This window comes from Nannospalax galili, unplaced genomic scaffold, assembly GCF_000622305.1.
Source record: "Nannospalax galili isolate Female #2095 unplaced genomic scaffold, S.galili_v1.0 scaffold109, whole genome shotgun sequence".
Lineage (NCBI taxonomy): Eukaryota > Metazoa > Chordata > Mammalia > Rodentia > Spalacidae > Nannospalax > Nannospalax galili.
The window spans coordinates 2188667-2209282 of NW_008360315.1; the positions used below are offsets into that span (position 1 = coordinate 2188667).

Below are 20616 nucleotides of genomic sequence, written 5' to 3' on the forward strand. Positions count from 1 at the left end.
GTTGACTATTTACTATCTTTTAGTACACTGCAATTATCCTATAACCACAAAGACAAGATCATTTTTACTTTTCTTATTTTTTCCTTAGTAGTTTTATAATCCTTCTAATTGAGTCTATAAAGACAAATCCAAACAATGTTTCCTGAATTATCCTCATTTTTATTAACTTAAGATCGCTTTATTTAAAAAAAAAACTTTGCAAATTTATATTTTTTGGCACATTTGTAATTCTAGTACTTGGGAGGGGGAGGCTGAAAAGCTCAAAGCCAGCCTTGACCATATCACAGCTAGCCTGGGCTACTACATGAGAGCCTGTCTCCAAAACAAAACAAACAACCCCCCCAAATTCTCCCCACCTCTCCAGCAAATAAAATTTTATAATTTATGTTTTTGAATTGATAGTATGTATACACAATAAAAATTTTGTATAAATACATGGTACAAAATTTAAAACTACAAATAGATGCATAGTTTTCTAGCTTTTAGATATGTTAAAAAGTTTCATGCCGGGCATGGTGGCACACGCCTTTAATCCCAGCACTCGGGAGGCAGAGGCAGGCAGATCTCCATGAGTTCAAGGCCAGCCTGGTCTATATAGTGAGTTCCAGGACAGCTGGGGTTGCAGGGAGACCCTGTCTCAAAAAGAAAAAGAAAAAAAAAATCCTACTTGTGGGACTGGAGAGAGTACAATTTATGTATTACAAAGATACAACAGAAACAGACAAGAAAGGGCTGATTATTTGAATTATATAGATTTTTTTCATTAGTGCATCCATGTGTGAAAAGTGCAGTATCCCATAAGAGCTCAATGATACTTATTTCAATGAAAAGATACTTTCTGGGATAGAAGTGAAAAGTGACTAATTAAAGATCACAGTATGAATTATTTTTACAATTTTTACAATGACTTACAACATGTTTTAGGACACTATAACATGGCCTCCTTAGGTCCTGGTGCAGCTGCTAGTAGGTTTAACTATGGTGACCTTGGCCTTCATCTGACTCACGGGGATGACAACTAGCCTTGAGAAGTCCCTCTGTGTCTCATCAATGAGTAGCATAAGTTGTGTTTTTACATTTTGCAATCAAAATAGTCCTTTGAAAGCCACATATGGTATACCCAGTGTGAATATGGGTTTGTATGGATAACACTCTACAGAATCCTTAGTGTTTACCTAAGAGGAAAAAAAAGCCAATTGAGATAGATGTTCAAAGGATATTTACTTCCAGCTGCAGTAGTATTGATAATAGCAAAAGGAAAAAAAAAAGCTATTCAACATTTAAATGCAGGTTGCATACTGTGACACCAAATTTCAATACCATATGCCTAAAAAGACTCAAAAAGACTCAAGCTAATACCACATTGCATGAAGCATGCAGCATGAAGCATGAGCAGTAAACTCAGGCATACTCACCTCTGTGTCTCCCCAGCGCAGGCTGCACTGCAGGAATTGGGGAAACCCTATGAACATTTATGAAACTATGACATGTGATTTGCACTTAAGCTATTTTGGTATTTTAAGTCAGCGATTCTGTCTGTAGAGGCGAAAGGAAACTAAAGGATAGCAAGACAACTTGGTGCTCTGGAATGGGTGTGCCATTGTGGTGCTCTGGCTTTGTTTCTGTCCTAAATTGCCCCTTGACAGAAACCCAGAATCTTTAGTCATTATTTAAAATTGTATATCTTTAAAGCTAAAGTGCCTGAGCACCTCAGTTAGACTGGTAATTTTGGAGGGATATTATTTATGAGAATGGATGCAGATGATCCTTAACTTTTGAATCTTGACTCTTTTATGGTGGTGTTTCCCAGACCTGTCTGATGATAACAATCACCTGGAGCCTTTGCTTAAATGTGCTGACTTTGCAATCCTCTCTCCCCTGAGTCTCTCTAAGTAAAGCTGGGATGGAGCCAAGGATTTTTTTAGTATGCTTTCCAGATGATTTTTGCCTTGAGAAAAGCATAGAAAATTTTGTTCTAAAGAGTGAATTTCAAATATTTATTAGAACCAACAGAAGGATCAATAACATCTTATGTCCACTCTGGTTGCATATACATATACAAAGCATGTGCACACACACAAGCACATACAACACACACACACACACACACACACACATATATACTGGCAATAACAGTTTCAGAAAATACTAAACTTAGATACTATTATTTATCTATTTTATGGTTTTTTTTTTTTTTTTTTTTTTTTTTTTTTTTTTTGGATTGGGTCTCCCCTCCCTGTAGCCCCAGCCCTCCTGGAACTTGAACGACCAGGCCGGCCTTGAACTCACAAAGATCTGCCTGCCTCTGCCTCCTGAGTGCTGGGACTAAAGGCGTGTGCCACCACACCCGGCATATGTTTTTAAGTTTTTAATATACATTTATTTGTGTTTTGTGTTTCTGTGTGTGTTTGTGTGTGTGTGTATATGTGTGTGATGGCACTCATGTGGAGGTCAGAGGACAACTTGCAGGTTTGCAGGAGCTGATTCTCTCTTTCACCTTATAGATCCCAAGGATCAAACTCGCGTTTTCAGTTTTCACAGCAAGCACCTTTATCCACTGAGCCATCTCAATATATTGTCTTTTTGAGGCAGAGTTTCTCTATGTAGCCCAGGCTGGTTTGGAACTCATCATCCCTTGTGAGTGCTGGGATTATAGTTAAATGCCTCTGTTTATTTTTTAATATGATAGTTGCAATGGAAGGTTGAGGATGTAGGTGTGTGGTAGAACATGAACAAGGTCCTGGGTTTTTTTCATCACTGAAAAAAGGAAGGTGGTTACTATCTACTGTGATGAGTCATTTTTAGCTAGCATTGGGCCAGCAGTTAGGAAACAATGCCCCTGGGGTCATGAGATGGCTCAGAGGGTAAAGATGCTTGCAGACAACACTGATGACCCAAGTTTGATCTCTGGGAGCCACATGGTAGAAAGAGAGAATCGACTCTGCAAGTTGTCCTCTGACCCCCACTTGAGTGCCCCCCCAATCCCCTGCACACAAAATAAATAAATAAAGTAAAAAACAAAAATAATTAATTAATTAAAAACACTGCCCTGTAACCCCTAGTTCAGTTCCTGTTTCAGTTAATACCCATCAATTCCGAGTGTCTGACATATTAAGGAAAAGGTTTGAAAGACACTGATACGTTTCAGAGACACAATTATTTGATTAAAGGGTTCACTGACTAGAAGGAAAACAACAGAATGACAGAGAGAGCATGAGGTCACCTTGTGTGTTTTGACAGTACTGTACACAGTTCTTGCCTTTCCAATTAAGGAGGATAGAAAGGGTGGCAATAATTCAAGTAGGAGCACCACATAAGTAAGATTAATCATTTGGGAAGTGAGATTCAACTGGAAAGGTACAAGAGACTGGGCGTTTTCTTTTAATTGAATACATGTGGTTATGGGACGAGCTAAATGTGGACTTAACCAGAGAAGGATAATTAAAATCCAGCATTACTGGTGCTTTAAGGGATTTTAGACAGAATAGTCTAAATCTCTCATTTCTTCAGGTTTGGTCCAGAGCAGATCTCTCAATAGCATAGTTAGTGCTACAATCCAAATGCTACCTGCCTCACACCAGGTGTGCTGGTTATTGCTAGAGCACAAAGTCTCTATCTACAGTTCTGTGTTTTTTCCCAGTTTAGGACACAAGGTGCCTGAAGATGCAAAGTGAGGCAGTAAAAGGAGTTTCCTGGTGCTTAAAATTCTAACTTGCTTTCTTACTATCCCAATAAACCACTGAACTCAAATGTGTAAAGAGATGGCTTAGTGTCTCCTAGGTTACCAGATCCATTGACCAGTCAAGAGTACATTATAATACGGACTTGCTGTCATGAGAAGAAAGGAACAGGTATCCTTATGAAATTGTGGAAAGCATCCTCACATAGTACCTGCCTCTGGGAGATGGGCTTCAGACAGCGGGGGTTGCGGCGGGATGGCACCTTTGTTTCCTTTGGGCAGATGCTGCTGAGACTAGTGAAGCCTTCCCAGCTCCCAGGGACCGAGGACCAGGCTATGTCCTGTGCGAGGCTGCCTACATCCCTGATCCATCCTCTCAGAGTCTGTACTGTCTGCAACAGTCTTCAATCAACTCAGGATTATCTGCACCTGGGAAGGCAGAGGCTCTCCAGACACTTAGTGAAATGCCATGTCAGTTCAATGCCTGAGCATGCATCCATGGTAGATAGTGTAATTCAGCCCTTTGAGGCCTTTCTTTATAAACAGCATAAAATTTTATCTGGCAGGGTTGATACGAGTGGTCTTGAAGTGATGATCCTGATAACTGATCTTTTATAGTGTGCAGTATGTGTACATGTGTGCGGTACATTCACACGTGTGTGGTGCATGCACATGTGTGCAGTGCATGCACATGTATGTTGTATGTGTGGTGTGTGTACACGTGTGTGGTATATGCACGTGTTGTATGTGCATGTGTAGTGTTTGCACATGTGTTGTATGCACACGTATGTGGCACATACACATGCGTGTTGTGTGACTGGAGGTCAGAGTGTTGTGTATGGAGGTCAGAGGAGAGCTTCAGGTGTCCTGCACCATCATCTCTACCCTCCACTTCATTCCTCTGAGACAAGATCTCTCACTGAACCTGGAGGTAGGCTGGCACCCAGTAAGCCTAAGTGATGCCCCTGTCTCTACCCACCATAGCACTGGGGTTAGAGGCATGTGCAGGCCATATCCAGTATTTTACATGGGTGCTATGGATTGGAACTCAGGCCCACTTGTTTGTGAAGCAAGAGCTCTTACCCACTGAGCCATCTCCTGAATCACCCAATGTCTTTTAAAGAGTCATGTGATATTCCTTTGCTCCCATGTTTTCTAATGTCCCGTGGCTTTCTTAAGTAAACTCGAGGTTGCGTATATAATTGTCCCTTCTAAATTGGATGACTCCGTAAGAATGTAACTTTACTATTTTTCCATCCTTCCATGACTTGGAACATAAATTCAAGACCCTGGATGTGGCATCTGAAGCCAGGTTAGGTCTGGGCCTTCCATCTCTCCTCTTCTGAGCTTGAGCCCAGGCTCTTTGGCAGCCCCGCCCCACCCCGTGAACCCACTTTCCTTTTGTCTATAAGCCCCATCCTAGAATCTACCTACCCTCCTTCTTTAAAAGATTCGACTCTGTCAGAATTTCTAAGTGTGATTTTAGGATTGCAAGAGACTTAGAGCTATCCTTATCCTTTCCCTTACAGTTATCACCATTTATAATGCAATTATTTATTTTGTAATTAGCATATTAGTTGTTACTGGAATACAATATAAAGTCTGTGGGCGGAAACCAATTTTCTCTCACACAGTAGCCTCCTCACAACTGTTTGTTAATAAGCACATGGGTGAAATTGAGATTGAAGAGGAAAATGCTTGCTTCACAGCATTTCTCAGATTGATCTTCCACAAACTCCCTTTGTATGTTTGAATTGGATCAAATAGGATTTATTTGATGTGAAGTTTTAGAAATATCATGTGTAAAATAAGGTATAGACCTTTACATAATTATGACCACTTGACTATCTAAAAAGTAAAACAAGACAAACAGCGTTGGGATGTCATGTTGTGACACCACTGTGTTTTTTATGCTAAAAGTTTAACCCCATGCCCTCAAAGTTGTTTAGTTTTTCTTCTCTTGGCAAGTGTCTTCCATCTGGGACACCAGGCTCATGTTTCGTTGTAAGAAAGGAACACCATGGCTTGTATGGTTCGGATATTATAAAACATGAAGCAGCCATGAGGAAATGAGATGAGCCAGGCTGTAATGTGGAATTCTCATCTGATAGCATCTTACTTGAACAAAGACCTTTAAGACATCTGTAAAATAAATTCTGGTAAGGACTGGAAGTCAGGAAACGATTGCTTGTGACAAATAAAGGGAGTTAGAGGCCTACTGGGCCGTATTAAACCCTGTCTTCAATATAAGTGGAAAAAAGTTATTAATAACTTTAATTGTGATCCATTTTAATCCAGTTTTCCTAAGTTTGATTTTCTGAGGTTTTGACTTGAGGGTATACAATAAATGACTAAGTCAAAAATTATTTTTATGGGAAATAAATTCTCTTTTTCTTAACAATCACCTAAAAATTAATTACAGCAGTATCTTCCAGAAGGTAATTCTGAATTTCATTCAAGCTCTTGAAAGTATTAACACTTGGTTAAACACAAACAAAAACAAATTTACAGATGCTCATATAAGAAGAGGTGAAAGGGTGAGATTATCTAGTCTGCTGTTCTCAAGGGACATTTTCAAACCCATCTCCCTCTTAGCCTTTTGATATTTTATCTGGAGTCACTAGCAAGAAATCCACCTTCTTCTTTTAAAATCATGCGGTTTGACAAACACGATTGACTAAAAAAATAAAAAATAAAAAAAGAACGTGATCCAAACTAAACCAAAGAAATCCACCTTGAGTAAGTGCAGTGTTAGAATTAGTGTAATCTAAGTTCTTTAACAAGATGGTCTATCTCTATAGAGAGAAGACCATTTAAAATATACAGCTGAAGGACTGACCATGGAAACGAAGCTCTGTATCCATCAAGTCTAAGAAATCAAATTCTACTGATGCTTTAGAAATACCTTGTATGTTCTCCTCAATTTAATCTTCTTTTTTTAAGATAACAGTTCCTTTGATACCTCTGAATGCATCCTTGACAACTAGGTATCAGTGGTCAAAAGCATGGACAACTCGCACAGAGGACCTGGATTCATTTTCCCAGCCTCACACAGCAGTTAACAACCATTCATAACTCCAGTTCCTGGGGATCTGATGCCCTCTTTTGGTTCCTGCAGCCATTGCATGCACATGGTGCACTTACATGCAGGTGAAACACTCAAAAACACAAAATAAATATTAAAAATTAAAAACTCTAGATATCAAGTATGGATCTCAGTTATATTTATTTTTTTTAATTGGAGATCAATTCCAAATCATGACTGTTAGAAAAAGCTCTCAGCTACTTCCTTGGGCCATAAACTAACTGTATCTTCCCCAAATGTTACAAGAAAACCCCAAACCCCACAGAGGTACTTAGCAGGCAACATTGAGGCTCCTGGGAAATGCAACATTCATCTCACTGGAAGTAGTCTGGTGGAGTGCTGGACAGGAATTGGACTTTTAATAAGCATTGTTAATAGACTCACCACCAAAATAACTTTTTAAACTCAACATGGTCAACTTCCAGATCTCAGGACTCAGCCACAGTGGAAAACTTCTGGGGGGACAAAATGAATTTTCTCAGCTGGTCCAGGCGGCAGCACAGGGAGGAAAGAGGGGATAGCCCAGCAGGGAAGCAGCTTGTCTGGCCTGTAGTCCTGCCAGTCTGTCATCTGGGTAAAAGATAGAAAGGAGCGGGGCAACGAAGCTCGTGGTGCGGACGGCCTCGCCAAGTTTGTCTCCTGACTCACACCCTGCAGTCTGGAGTTGCCCTCCTCCCTGGTGCACAGCTGGTACCCTCCTGGAGGTTGCCTTTGATCTCCTACTTCCTGCTCCCCACATCTGCATCTTGCTCTTTCTGGTTCAGATCTCTCTTGTGGTAGAGCACACTCTTCCTCAAAGATGATGAGGAGCACTTCTGAGATCTTGCAAGTCTGGAAATATCTTTACTAGATCTTCCCACAGAACTGGAGGTCTGGCTGAGGGTAGAATTCCAAGTTGGAGGTAATTTTACATTTGAAGATTTTGCTTCATTGTCTCTGTGTCTAACGTGACTGTTGAGAAGGCTTGGGGCTTTCTGATCACATGAGTTTGAACATAACCTGAAGTTTTTATCCCTGGGCTCATAACTCTGGTGCTCTTGTCCAGGGTGTTTTAGATTCCATGTGCATACCTCTGAATTTACACCGTATGTTGTACATCTGATGTGACTTTTTAGTCTAGAAATGGATAGCTTTAAATTTGGGGAACTTGAGTGTGTGTGGATGTGTGTATATGTGCTTTGTGTGCATGTGAACATGGTGCATTTGTGTATATGGGTACATGTGCACGTGTGTGCCCATGCATGTGGAGGTCAGAGGTGGATGTTGCTCTCCATCTTATTTTTTGAGATAGTATCTTTCATTGAATTAATAGCTTACCAGTTGTCTAGACTGGTTACCAGCAAGTCCCAAGGATCTGCCTGTTTCCACTCCAGAGCTATCAGGTTAGAGATGCTGGCTACTAGGACCAGTTTTATGTGGGTGCTGGTGATCCAAACTCAAGTCCTCATTTGTGTGTCAATCACTTTACTGAGTGAGCATCTCCCCAGTCCCCGGAGAATTTTTTTGAATGATTTTTTTGATAATACCCTTCCTCCCTCTTCTTTTCTCTACCTGGAACCACAGTTATGTACAGTTTCTGCCTGATTCTCTGGCTTTTCTACCTTTCTAACCTGTTCTTAGATTTCTTCTTCTTCTTCTTCTTCTTCTTCTTCTTCTTCTTCTTCTTCTTCTTCTTCTTCTTCTTCTTCTTCTTCTTCTTCTTCTTCTTCTTTTTTTTTGGTGTGTTTGTGGACTGGATAACTCCCTCAACTTCCATTTCTTCTACCATTTTTCTCCCCATTTCAAAACTTTTTTATTTTCAAAATGTCCTTAAGTCTTTTATAGCTTTTCAGTTTTAATTCTTGAAATGCTGATTTTACTATCTGTTTGGGTCAGTGTTTATTTTGTTTTACATTTTCTTCTCTTTGCAAATCTGTTGTCTCCAAGTTGCTGTTGGGGTAATTGTTTGTTTTCTTTATCATTCATGCTAAACATTTTCTTCAGAAGACTTTTATTTCTGCTTTTCTGACATAGTTACGAGCTGGCTAGAAACTCCAAGTCCAAGATAGGAATTTGTCAATTTGGCTTTCCCTGTTGCATAATTTAGGTGGTGTCTTTGGGGAAGAAACTCCAAAATCATTATTTCCTTTTTTTTTTTTCTTCTTGATGTATTCAGATGTCTTGAGAAAAGTCTGCCAAGAGAGGCAAAGTTCACACGCCAGCATTCTAGAAGGTGAATGGAGGATGAGGATGGAGTTGGCATGATGCTCAGTTCTCTCTCTCTCTCTCCTCTCTCTCTCTCTCTCTCTCTCTCTCTCTGGTATGTGTGTTATATACATTTTGTAGTATGAATGTGTACATGCAAAGGTTAATGCCCAGTAGTTCCTACTTTGATTATTTTAATACAGGGTCTCTCACTGAACCTGCAGCCCACCAATTCAACTAGGCAGGCTGGCCAAATTAACTTGTGTCCAAATTAACGTGTGTGCCAGGCTTACAGGTGTCACACCATGCCTAGCTTTTTACATAGGTTCTGAGGATCCAAGTTCAAGATCCAAATTTAGGTCTTAATGCTTGTGTGGCAGGCACTTTCCTGAATGAGCCATCTCCTCAACTTCTCTTGTTTTGAAACAGGTAGTCCAGGCTGGTCTAGAACTTGCAATCTCCCTGTTCAGCTTTTTAAATTTTCCTTTGGGTACACACAAAAAAGTGCCCTGAATCTTCCTCCTTCCTCCCAAAGACTAGCAAAACTTCTTGGATCATGAGACCTTAACTATCACAGTATTTATTTTTTTTAATGGTGCTCTTAAGCCAATAGATAAACCCAATAGTTCATGTATTAGGTAGTTATTCCCCATAGAACTTAATAAATTATGTCAAAACATGTTAGGTACTGTTTGAAAATCATACATGCATTAAAAATGATCCATTTGTTCTTAAGTAATCACACTTATGCTTTAGTGGATGTGTGCATTTGTCGCTGTACAACCTCTCATAGTCAGATGGACACAGTCAACTTCATTTCCGGAAACTTAGATTTTCAGGAGTACTTACTTTTTTGTCAGATACCCATCAAAAAACTCAGTTTTACAAAAATGTAATGCCAAGGGCTAGAAAGATGGCTCAGTGATTAAGAGCACTAGCTGTTCTTGCAGAGGACCAGGGTTCAATTCCACATGGTGGCTAACAATCATCCTTAACTTCAGTTCCAGGGGATCTGACACTCTCTCTGAACTCTGCATGACACGGATGCACTTACATACATACAGGCAGTAACACATACACATAAAACAAAAATGATAAATTTGTTTTAAAAAATGGGATGTCATACAAAACAAAAAGTATGGTGACACAATGATAAAAAATATGAACAATTTTAAGCCTGGTGTTGTGATCTATCTATTAGATATGGAGTTTCAAGGTGTTTGTATCAAAATTTTCAAACCTATGACACTCCTCTGACAGTTTGGAGAGGTATCCTGGGTTCCCTCTCACATAGTTTGGGAACCACAGGTTGTACATAACCTATTTTTGTTCTATATATTTTTGTTCAACCCATTGTCCTAACCTAAAATGTACATTATATTTTAACAGTGCACAATCGACTAGCTTCTCAGTGTCTCCACAACTGCCCTCCCACCACTCACACTCAGTACATTAACTAGTATAATCTCCTCACACACTGAAGGAAAGAATCAAAACATGGACTTTTCTACACAAGAGCTGGGATAGATCACGTTGCTAAGCAGAGGTTCATATTGAAAATAGGAGGTGTATAAAAGAAATTAAAAAAGGTTGGAAAGATGGTTCAGCAGTTGAGAGTGCTTGCTATTCTTGTAGAAGACTGGAACTTGATTCCCAGCACCCACATCAGGCAGTTCATAACCACTTGTAACTCTAGCTCCAGGGGATCCAATGTTCCCTTCTGGCCTCTGCAGACCCATATGAAGTGCACATGTACACACACACACACACACAAATGAATAATAAAATAAATATTTTTTTAAAAGTAGGAGGCACTTGTGCTTTCCCAAGCACTTTTTGTGGTTTTAATTTTGCATGCCATTTGATTATTAGCCAAAGCTATAGAAGCAGCTCAAGACAGTTTGTGGCTATTTCCAGACAGCTGAGTAAGAGCCTGAGTATTAACATCTGTGAATGAGTCTTCGTCCCTTCACCCTAGACTAGTCTTTGAAGGGTTCAATCAGGGTACAGTCAGAATGTCAAAAAAGGAGACCAGGGAAGGTAATATGACAAACGGATGTTGGTCTTAAGTAAGCTGACTAGTTATTAATTCACAAAACAGCCTGAAAAGATTTGTGATGTAAGCTGACTCCTGTCTAGACAGAGAGGGGAGTGTAAAACACATTAGACAGACACAGCACAGTAGTGACAAGAAAAACCTGTTCCAATTGCACAAATGCATGAGGAAGGGATCAGCTATTTCCTTCTTGCCCTAAATATCCATCCTAATGGGCCCTATCTGGGTCTTAGGGAATTTTGATTTTATTTTTAGAGATTTAAGCTATCTTGTCCATGAAGAAGGAAGAAGAGTGAAGAGGAAAAATGGATTAAAAGAATGAGGGAGTTGATGAAGTAAAAGAAAGGGAGGAGGAAAAATGTAGGACCGTGAGAGATGAGAAAGACCAGGAAAGAAGGACTATGTCAGAGGAAGGGAAGAGCATCATAAAATCTGAATGTTTAAATATTTTCCTGAATTTCAAAGGCTATTTATGTTTTAGCATTTGGAAAACATCACTGACCCAGTCCTATAAAATTTACTTCTTGCCTCAAAGGCATTGTAGTCATGTCTGTTTTTCTCCTTTCTCCTTAACAGTGGCTAAAATACAGCTATCAGAGAAGCCAGCCCCTGAATTTATTCTGTGTAGTTGAATATACCAGTGGCCCATTAGATGTAGTAATCAGTCAGTCATGTCATTTAAGAAAAGTGAGTAGTTTGAATGTGTATGTGTGTGTGTGTGTGTGTGTGTGTGTGTGTGTGTGTGTGTGTGTGATCAGGAAACGTCAAGGTCCACATAAGGAAAATGTTTAGTAATTTGAAAGTGAATCATGCCTTATTTTGTTAGCCATGCCCAACTTCATTGAAACACAAACATGCTTTAAAATTGCCTTGTTTTGAGGGTTATATCCTGATCAATTCACATATGCAATCATATGAGTAGACATTCATGTCTTAATTTTTTTTTTTTTGGTTTAAAATAATAAGACCATGGATTTTACTTTATAACTTTTCCATGTGTGGATTTCCTGAAGTGGAGCATTTTAATGTTCCTGGAAAGGAAAATGGAACAATCCTAGTAGTGTCGTAGTAAACACAATGGTGGCAAAACTATCACAGGCCAAGGAGAATTCCCTGCCTTCTGTCTAATAGTTCCTAGCTACATTTTTTTCCCTTATATTGATAGGTTTGCCTGAAATATTTCTCTGCCCAGAAATACTTGCTTTTAGCAAAAGCTGTCATTGCTGGTTGAGACCAAGGATTCTATTGTCTTAAATGCCTTTACATATAATTAAAGGGAAAACAAAAGCAAGAAAATTCAGCAAACATGACAAGGGAAAACTTTTAGACATTACTAGGATGCGGAGCTCAAGAGGCATGCCTTCCAAGTCCTCGGCTTTTAGCCATGATGTTACTGTGTCCACCCAAAATGCATTTCAGTTTGTTCTACAGGCCAAGTGGTTCCAGGACTAAATTTACCAGTGCCACACGCTGAAAGCAGGGCAGGAAAGTGTAACTGGAATAGAAAGGGGGGGGGCTGGGGGGAGCAGGGTAGGACCCACGTCCTTAATCCTTCCTCATCCAAACGTATTTGTCTTTCATTTGTTCTGAACATTTCGTTTCATTTTCTTTTTGGTGCATCTGTGTGGTTTTTTTTTGTGTTGCATGTGTATTCGTTGGTGTGGGTGTGTGAATGTGTGTGGAAGCCAGAGGTCAATGTTAGGGGTCTTTCCTCAATCACTCCTTACCTTTATTTTCTGAGAGAGGGTCTTTCACTGAACCTAAAGCTCACTCATTCACTTAGGCTGGTTGACCAATGAGATTCAGGGATCTGCATGTCTCTGCCCTGACCATTGTGGGAGTTACAGGTCAGCTCAGCCATACGGGTTTTCTTTTATGTGGGCTCTGGCGATTCGAACTCAGGTCCCCATACTTGTGTGGCAGGCCTTTTGCTGACTGAGCCATCTCCCCAGCCCTACTTGGAGTGCTTGCCATCCTCAAACATGGACATGCTCAAAACTAAACTGGGCAATTGTTAACCAATGCTTTGAATATTAAGATGATAGTTAGCTTATGATTTTCCAGGCTAGGTTATGGGAAACATTTGATAAGCTGTCACCAACTAGGTAGTTGATAATTGTAAATAACAACACAAAGAAAGTTGCATATCTAGTCCTGAGTAGAAATATATCAACAAAAGCAGTTTAAATCCATTTCAGCAGTGACTTTAGAAATTTTGGTCTAAGATTTTAGTGTTATTTGTACATTTTATTTGGTTATTTTACCTGTTATTTGGTTACATCAAAAGAAACAACTTGCCTATGTTATACATAATAAATTATTCCTTTAGTAGCTGAAGAAAATCTTTGGTTCCTACTTTAAAAACATCTATCTGTCACCTCTCTACTTATTATTATTTGAAACAGTAAAAGCAAAGTTACACTCTTGCTCCCTACAAGGCTTCCATATTCCCACACAAAATGGATATATTCTCAGAAGTTCCATGCATTGGAGACCTAGCATTATTCAATTTATACAAAGACATGTCACAGACAAAACATAAAGCGGTGTATTTCCACAGTCTGGAGAGTGAGTGCAGTATTTGATGTGGTGGCCGACCCACTGAATGGGGTGACATGCTCCAGTTGTAACTCAGAAGCCACTGGATCAATTCCAGTCATCCACAAAAGATGCTCTGAAGCATCCTTTCAACTTTAGGTCCTCATGGGATCATACTTTACTTTTTAAGACCTGATATTCAGATGTGACAGGCTGAGCCCAGCTGGCCACAGTAACCTGACCTGCTGTAGCCCATAGGGAACCTTCGGATTCCCAAGCAAGGGTCAGAGCAAGGCCATGACTCCCAAGGCACATTTGTCAGGATCTGCTTGCTGCCGCAGCAGAAGCAAAAACAGCAGAAACAGGAAAATGACTTGTTTTTCTAACCTCTATGAAGAAATAAGTGAGGCTGTGGCTTTGCTGATGAGAAAAATACAAAAGAAAACAGTCTGGGCGGGGGCAGGGTGTACTGCGAAATACCTGCACACACAGCGTTTGATTCATGGGGAGTCCTAAATACTCAAGAGGTTGAAGACAGGGGAAGAGTTGGCCCCCATGCTTCTGGATCCCTTGGTATCCATGAAGTTGGGAATGAAGAGATATGCTAGGCAGCTCAACTGACTTGTAGAATAGTACAAGTTTATGGCTTAGTGAGATGGATGAGAGGTGCCTGAGGGGCCACTCTGGTTCTGACCTGGCCCTGTCTAAGCTGTGGAGTGTCTTTTAGTGGGTTTTGGACAACAGAAGTCTTCCAAAAATTCCCCCTTTCTACTGGAAATTTGGGAGGACTGCCTCCTCTTGTCAGAGTTGGCTTTCTGAGTATAAAAGATTACATTTTAAAAGTTTTAAGTCACCAAGCCTGACCTTCTTGTCTGAACAGCACTTAACGTTTTACTAATAAAGAAGATGATGTGAATTGCAGTGCACAGACCCCACGATAAAGAAGATATTGTCTTGAAAGGGGTTTCACGTTTCCCAGGAATTGCAAAAACATCATTTGGTGTAGGGCTTTAAAACAGAAACAAAGCACTATTGAAATTCAAAAGATACACTACCCCGAAAAAAGAGAGAAACTCTTACCAGGCTCTGCTGTGGATCTGGGTTCTGTTTGCAGGGGAAAAATGGGGACAGATTATTAGAATAGGTTCCAGGAATAATAGTAAACTACCTCTTCTTTCTGTCACCTCGGCTAGGCCGTGTCTGTGGAAACGGTACAGACCACCTCCAACGTATGGAACAGCTGAGGCAACGGCAGCCCATCAATTTACATTTCTGTAAATATAGAAACTTGAATTCCAAGAACACCTTGAACTGGGGAATTTAAAAGGATATAGTTCATAGATGGTCTTTTGACTTGTGAACAAAATGATTTCTCCTACTGTGAGTATTTATGGGTTTTTATTCTAAAGAAAGTACCTATACCTTTCAAACTTTCATCAGTTTTATTTTTGTTTTATTTTTCTGCCCATAAAAATTAGGTAGATCTTTTTTTTTTAATATTTCACAGCTATCACTTCAGAAAGGCTATTTGGTAAATTTCAGCATTAACTGCCAATGTCATCTTTAACAAAATTTGTTCTTGGCTCTTTTAATGCAGGCGAAGTGTCTTCTTAAAACTGACAGTAGAGATGCAATAACAGATTTAGAGGCACAATGTTAAAAGAACAGATGTTTTCCTTTAACTACTATGTAGTTCATAAACAACATAACACCATTATATATTATATTAATGTCCACATGACCACCAGTGATTTGTAGAAAAGGTCTATTTAGAAGGCTGAAACTAGCAAAACAATATTCAAATCAGTGTTTTCATCTGTAGATGAATAACCACAGAGCTTCCCGATTTTACAAGGTGTAGTGAGGAATGGGAGGGGGAGAGACCCGGGAAGGCTGGTAGTATGTGCTGGGACAGTGGAGACACAGTTTAATTTCCTGGCCCTCAAATATTATGGATTATCTAGTCTCATCCCTCTGAAAATACAGACCAGCTCATCTGAATGACTAAGGCTTTCTTGGTTTTCTTGAAACCAGAGAAAATCAAACTAAGATTTGGGAGAACGGATACTTACTTTTCTGGAGAATTCTGAAGTCTGGAGAGTCTTGGATTTCTCTCCCTTGCCTGAACCACTGGACCTGAAGAGGGGGAGCTCCCCGAACTCGACATTCCAGGACCACCACCTGGCCCTCGGAGGCTGCTGTGTTCTGTAGTTCCTGAAATTCAAGAAGTCAAGTCGTCCTTGGACTTCAGTGAGTTCTTAAGCAATCTCACAGCAAAGAATAAAAGATCCAAACCTTAGACAAAACCCAGAGCACAGGGATGACAACTCCCCCGCCCCGCAGAAGGTCACATCATAAAACAATTACCACAAACTCAGGTGAGGACATACATCTTTTAAAAAAATACTTTATTTATTATTTTTATTTTATGTGTATGCATGTATTGCCTGCTTGTAAGTAAGTGCACCCGTGTCGTGCAATGCCCGTGGAGGACAGAAGAGGCTCTAGGATCCCCTGGAACTGGAGTTACAGACAGTCGTTAGCTGCCATGTGGGTGCTGGAGTTTGAACCTGGGTCTTTTGCAAGAACAACCAGTGTTCTTAACCACTGAGCCATCTCTCCAGCCGCATGGGATATATATCTTTAAACCCGCTGATCACCAGCTTTTCATAATCTCCAGGTATGAAATTAGTTATGTTTACCATAGCTCTGTAGCACTTTGGGGCCTGTTGACAGATTTGCACTGACCCTTCCGATGTGTGGAATTCGATGGTAACCGTTACCACTTTTCTTTCTCCACATTTAAGGATAAGCTGGTGGAATGCAAGTGCCTTCAAACAATTACATCCCAAAGGACTGCAGATCTTTAGGAAAGCCAGATAGGAAGAGGAAAACAGACACTCATTTGCTTTGGTGTGCCCCAAACCTTTTGTGTTCTGCCCCCACCTCTGCCTGACCAGTTTCCTATGTCAGGCTTATTAAGCTAAGGGCTTGGAGCTTTCTCATTTTGAGATTCTGAGTAAAATAATAAAACATGCTGCATGTCTTCCTTATTGACCTCCATTTCCGCCTCCCTCTTTGCTCTGGCTGTTCTTCACCCCACTCCAACTCCAGACCAATAAATTTTTATGATGTGAAAGATAAATTAATTTAACTTTATAGATGCAAAGAGGTAAAGTTTTTGTGTTTGTTATTAAATACCAGAATGTTAACAATTTCCTTCTTCTCTCTACCTTACTTCTCCAGGATTAACTAGTGATGGGGGCTATTTAAAAATAATTCAATCATTTTATATACATATATATTTTAAATAGCCTCACTAAGTAGCCACAGCTGATTTGGAACTGGCTGTGTAAACCAAGTTGGTTTCAAACTCCACCTCCCTCTGCCACCTGAGTGCTGGGATTAAAGGCGTGCACCATCATGCCTTGCCTCAATTTTGATAAAATAACTTATGTATACATAAGCAACTGCACCCAAATTCATTACGAAGTATGTGGACTTTTGGTGATGTTCTGTCTCATTTTGTTTTAAACTGGAACAAGAACTAGTCACACATCTTAAAGCAAATGGGAAAAACAAATGCTATTGCAAATGTCCTGCAGTAGATGTGCTAAGGGGCTATGGATATTCTAAAAGTCTACAGTGTCAGCCAATGAATTATAAGTGTAAGAATTATAAGTGTAAGAAGTCTGGTTTTGGCAATTAGTAACAATACCTTTTTTAAATGAAAAGTTTAAGATTTTCAACTATTGGGGATGGGGATGTAGCACAGTTGGTAGAGTGCTTGCCTATTGTGCATGAAACCCTGGGGTCCATCTCCAGCACCATAAAAACTGGGGTGATTGAGTGTGCCTGGAACCCTAGCACTTGGGAGGCAGAGGATAGAGAATGAGAAGCTTAAAGCCATTCTCAGCTTTTATAGAGTTTGAAGCCAATATGGGCTACTTAGACCTGTTCTCAACAACAAGAACAACAAAAACAAAAACCTGACTACTTACTGCGTTCCTTTTCCATTTTCCAATGTAGAAAATCTCTGGCTTTAAATGTCTTTACTTTTTAGAGATTGCAGTTGTTAATTTATTCTGTGTGGAGTTGGGGGAATGAACATGCTATGGTATGCCTGTGGAAGCCCCAGGAGGACAACTTGGGGGAGCTGGTTCTGTCTTTCCACTGTGTGGTCACGGGCTTGGTGACAATCGGGATGAGCCGTCTCACTGGATCTAGAAAAATCTCTGGCTTTTAAGTATGTTTTTTTCCTTTTTGTTTTTTTCCTTTGTGATTGGAACCAGAAAAGAGTTAATTTAGTGGCTCTAAGCACAGTATCAAAAGCACAGTGTGGGGTCTAGCATCTATGGTCTGACCTATAAAATATGTCCTGTCATGCCTAGGAAGCCATTTATGGTAAATGACAAATATTTTTCATGGTTGTGCTCTGAGGTACCAATGGAGACTCTGATTTAGTCTTAAGATTATGCATTCTTTTCAGCATTGGAAACTAAGAGATATAATAAATGCCAAGAAACTAAGGCAGACAAAAATCTATGGTTGTTCAAGGACTTTAATTTGTCTTCTTCTGTAGTGACCTTTTTAAAAATAAAAAGGTTTTATTTATTTTATGTATCTGATTCTTGCCTACATGTGTGTAAGTGCACCATGTGCATGTAATGCCCTTGGTGGCCAGAAGACATGAAATCCCCTGGATCTGATTAGCAACATGTGGGTACTGGGAACTGAACCTAGGTCCTCTACAAGAGTAGTAAGTGCTTTTAACCCCTGAGCCATTCCTCTAGCTCAGAAAATTTTTTTAATCTTGGCCAAAGCCATGACTAAGCACACTAAACCATTAAGAAGACTTTCAAGAACATAACCAGAAGTGAGAACATTCAGAGGCTGTGCTTGGCCATTTGACTCACCATTCAGTGCAGAATCTGGGTACCCTGGATGCTGCAGGATCCCTCTAAAGGCATCCCAGCATAGACCACAATCACCCGGCATTGTGATGCCTTGGCGGAGTCTAAGGGGAGAAGTGCCCCCATGGCATAGCTGGACATGTGCATCCCCATTACCCACAGCCTCAAAGTTCAGCTCTGCTGTGGAGCCCAGGCAGCTACCCTAATGGAGCCCCAAGCAGGAGTGCTGGAATCTTCTCTAGAGGAGCATGAGGACATGGATGAAGGAATCTCTTGGACTGGAAAAGCCCACCTGCTGTGCACTGTCAGCATGATGTACAAGATGAATGAAAGAGAAAGTGTCCAGGGTGACGAGTCCAAGGTTAGTTTGCCTTACAGAGGGATAGCAGGATTATTTTCTAAACTTGCCCCACTAAACCCAGAACTAAAAAGGCCCCTGCAAACCTCAGAAAGAAGCTGCATAGAAAAGAAAAGGAAAAAGTAGACTTCAGAAAACAGGCGTGCCACACCCAGCACAGAGGTGCTCAGAGGCCAGAGATGCACAGTGGTGCGTGCTCTGTGGGGCCAGAGAATCTGTTTGCGATTTCTTAAAAATCAATCTACATAAAAACAGTATTTTTAATTCATGTTTTAGCTCATAGAACCCTTCATGGTTTTATTTTTGTGTGTGAGAAGGAGGTAGAAAGATGACAGAAGAGGGTGTTTGGGTCTCAGGGTTTAGACTACAATGGAGGAAATTAGGGTTTTGAGTCCAGATTTTGAGGGTCCTCTTAGTGTCAGGAAAAATTCTTTACCATTTACATCTGTCAGGCACTGTAGTAGAACCTTGTGGTGAGGGCCAACAAAATGTGACAACGTTTTTTCCTTCCCTGTACCTCCAGCACAGACCTAATCTGTTTAAATCAAGAGGTGTGTGACTGCTGGAGATAATGATACACGTCTTTAATCCCAGGACTCAGGAAGCAGAGGCAGGAGTGCGAATTTGAGGCCAGCCTTGGCTATTTAGTAAGACTATGTCTCAAAAAACAAACAAGAGGTATGTTTGACCTTGGGTGCCCCCCAAATCAGCTAAGTTACAGTTAACACTGCTCTATGTAATGTGCTCTTCCTGGAGATGCCCTTGAGAGTTGCCTGTGAAAAACTCTTATACTACATAGTAGCTGTAAGCACCCAGCTCTCCAACTGCTGCCTGCTCTGAGCGTCAAAGGAACCCTTCACTGGCTGTTGCAGCCACTTGGTTTCTGTTAGGGTTTTATAGGACTCTTTTTGCTGTTAGGATTGTTAGCTATTCGGAGGAGATTACAAGGTTGTCAACTGTTATCATTTGTTTTCTGTGCACACTGGAAACAGGATAACTGCTTATGAAAAGATCTTTAATAAACATTGCATTCAGTCTGCTTCAAGAGTAAAAATTAGGGGCTGGAGAGATGGCTCAGCAGTTAAGAGCACTGAATGTTCTTGCAGAAGACCCGGGTTTGAAGCCCAGCACCCACATGGCAGCTAACAACTGTCTGTAACTCCAATTCCAGGGGATTCAACAGCCTCTTCTGTCCTCTGCAGGCATTACATGACACGGGTGCACTTACCTACATGCAGGCAATACATGCATACACATAAAAAATAATAATAAATAAAATATTTTTTTAAAAAAGAGGAGAAATGAAAACATTCCTCACAGGAAGATAACAAAGATGGCTTTTGCCATGGTCTCACTTTATAGTTCAGGCAGATCTGGAACTTACTATGGTTTCCTTAGTGTGTTCAAACTCATAGCAATCCTTTTGCCTCAGCCTCCCAAATGCTGGGAACTGCAGGTACGAACCAGCACACCAAGCTTCCTCACAGACATTCTATAGACTTGCTTTCACATTTATCAGTAGCTAACTTGGAATTTATGTTTGTGAATAGAGTGAAGAGTCCAAGCTGATTTTTTTCACCCCCTACTGAAGAATCCATTCTGCCCCCAAGTGATCTCTATGTTCCTATAGATATTGGAAGGTCCCTGTAGGTGCCATTTTGATCACTCAGCAATTTGTTGAGCCATATGCAATTACAGATTGAATGTCTTTTATCCAAAATTCTTGGGACCACAAGTGATTTAGATTGAATATTTTTATATTGAGATATTTGCACATACATGTGATATCTTGGGGCTAGAACC

General features: G+C 40.3%; 1 protein-coding gene across 1 annotated transcript in view; it reads right to left on the minus strand.

The window, feature by feature from the left end:
- Nucleotides 1-20616, minus strand: part of Palld (palladin, cytoskeletal associated protein) — a 298300-nt gene that overhangs the window by 216072 nt on the left and 61612 nt on the right. Inside the window, 2 exon segments of the mRNA XM_029559540.1 lie at nucleotides 14623-14646; nucleotides 15615-15756. Coding sequence (XP_029415400.1) covers nucleotides 14623-14646; nucleotides 15615-15756 — 166 coding nt within the window.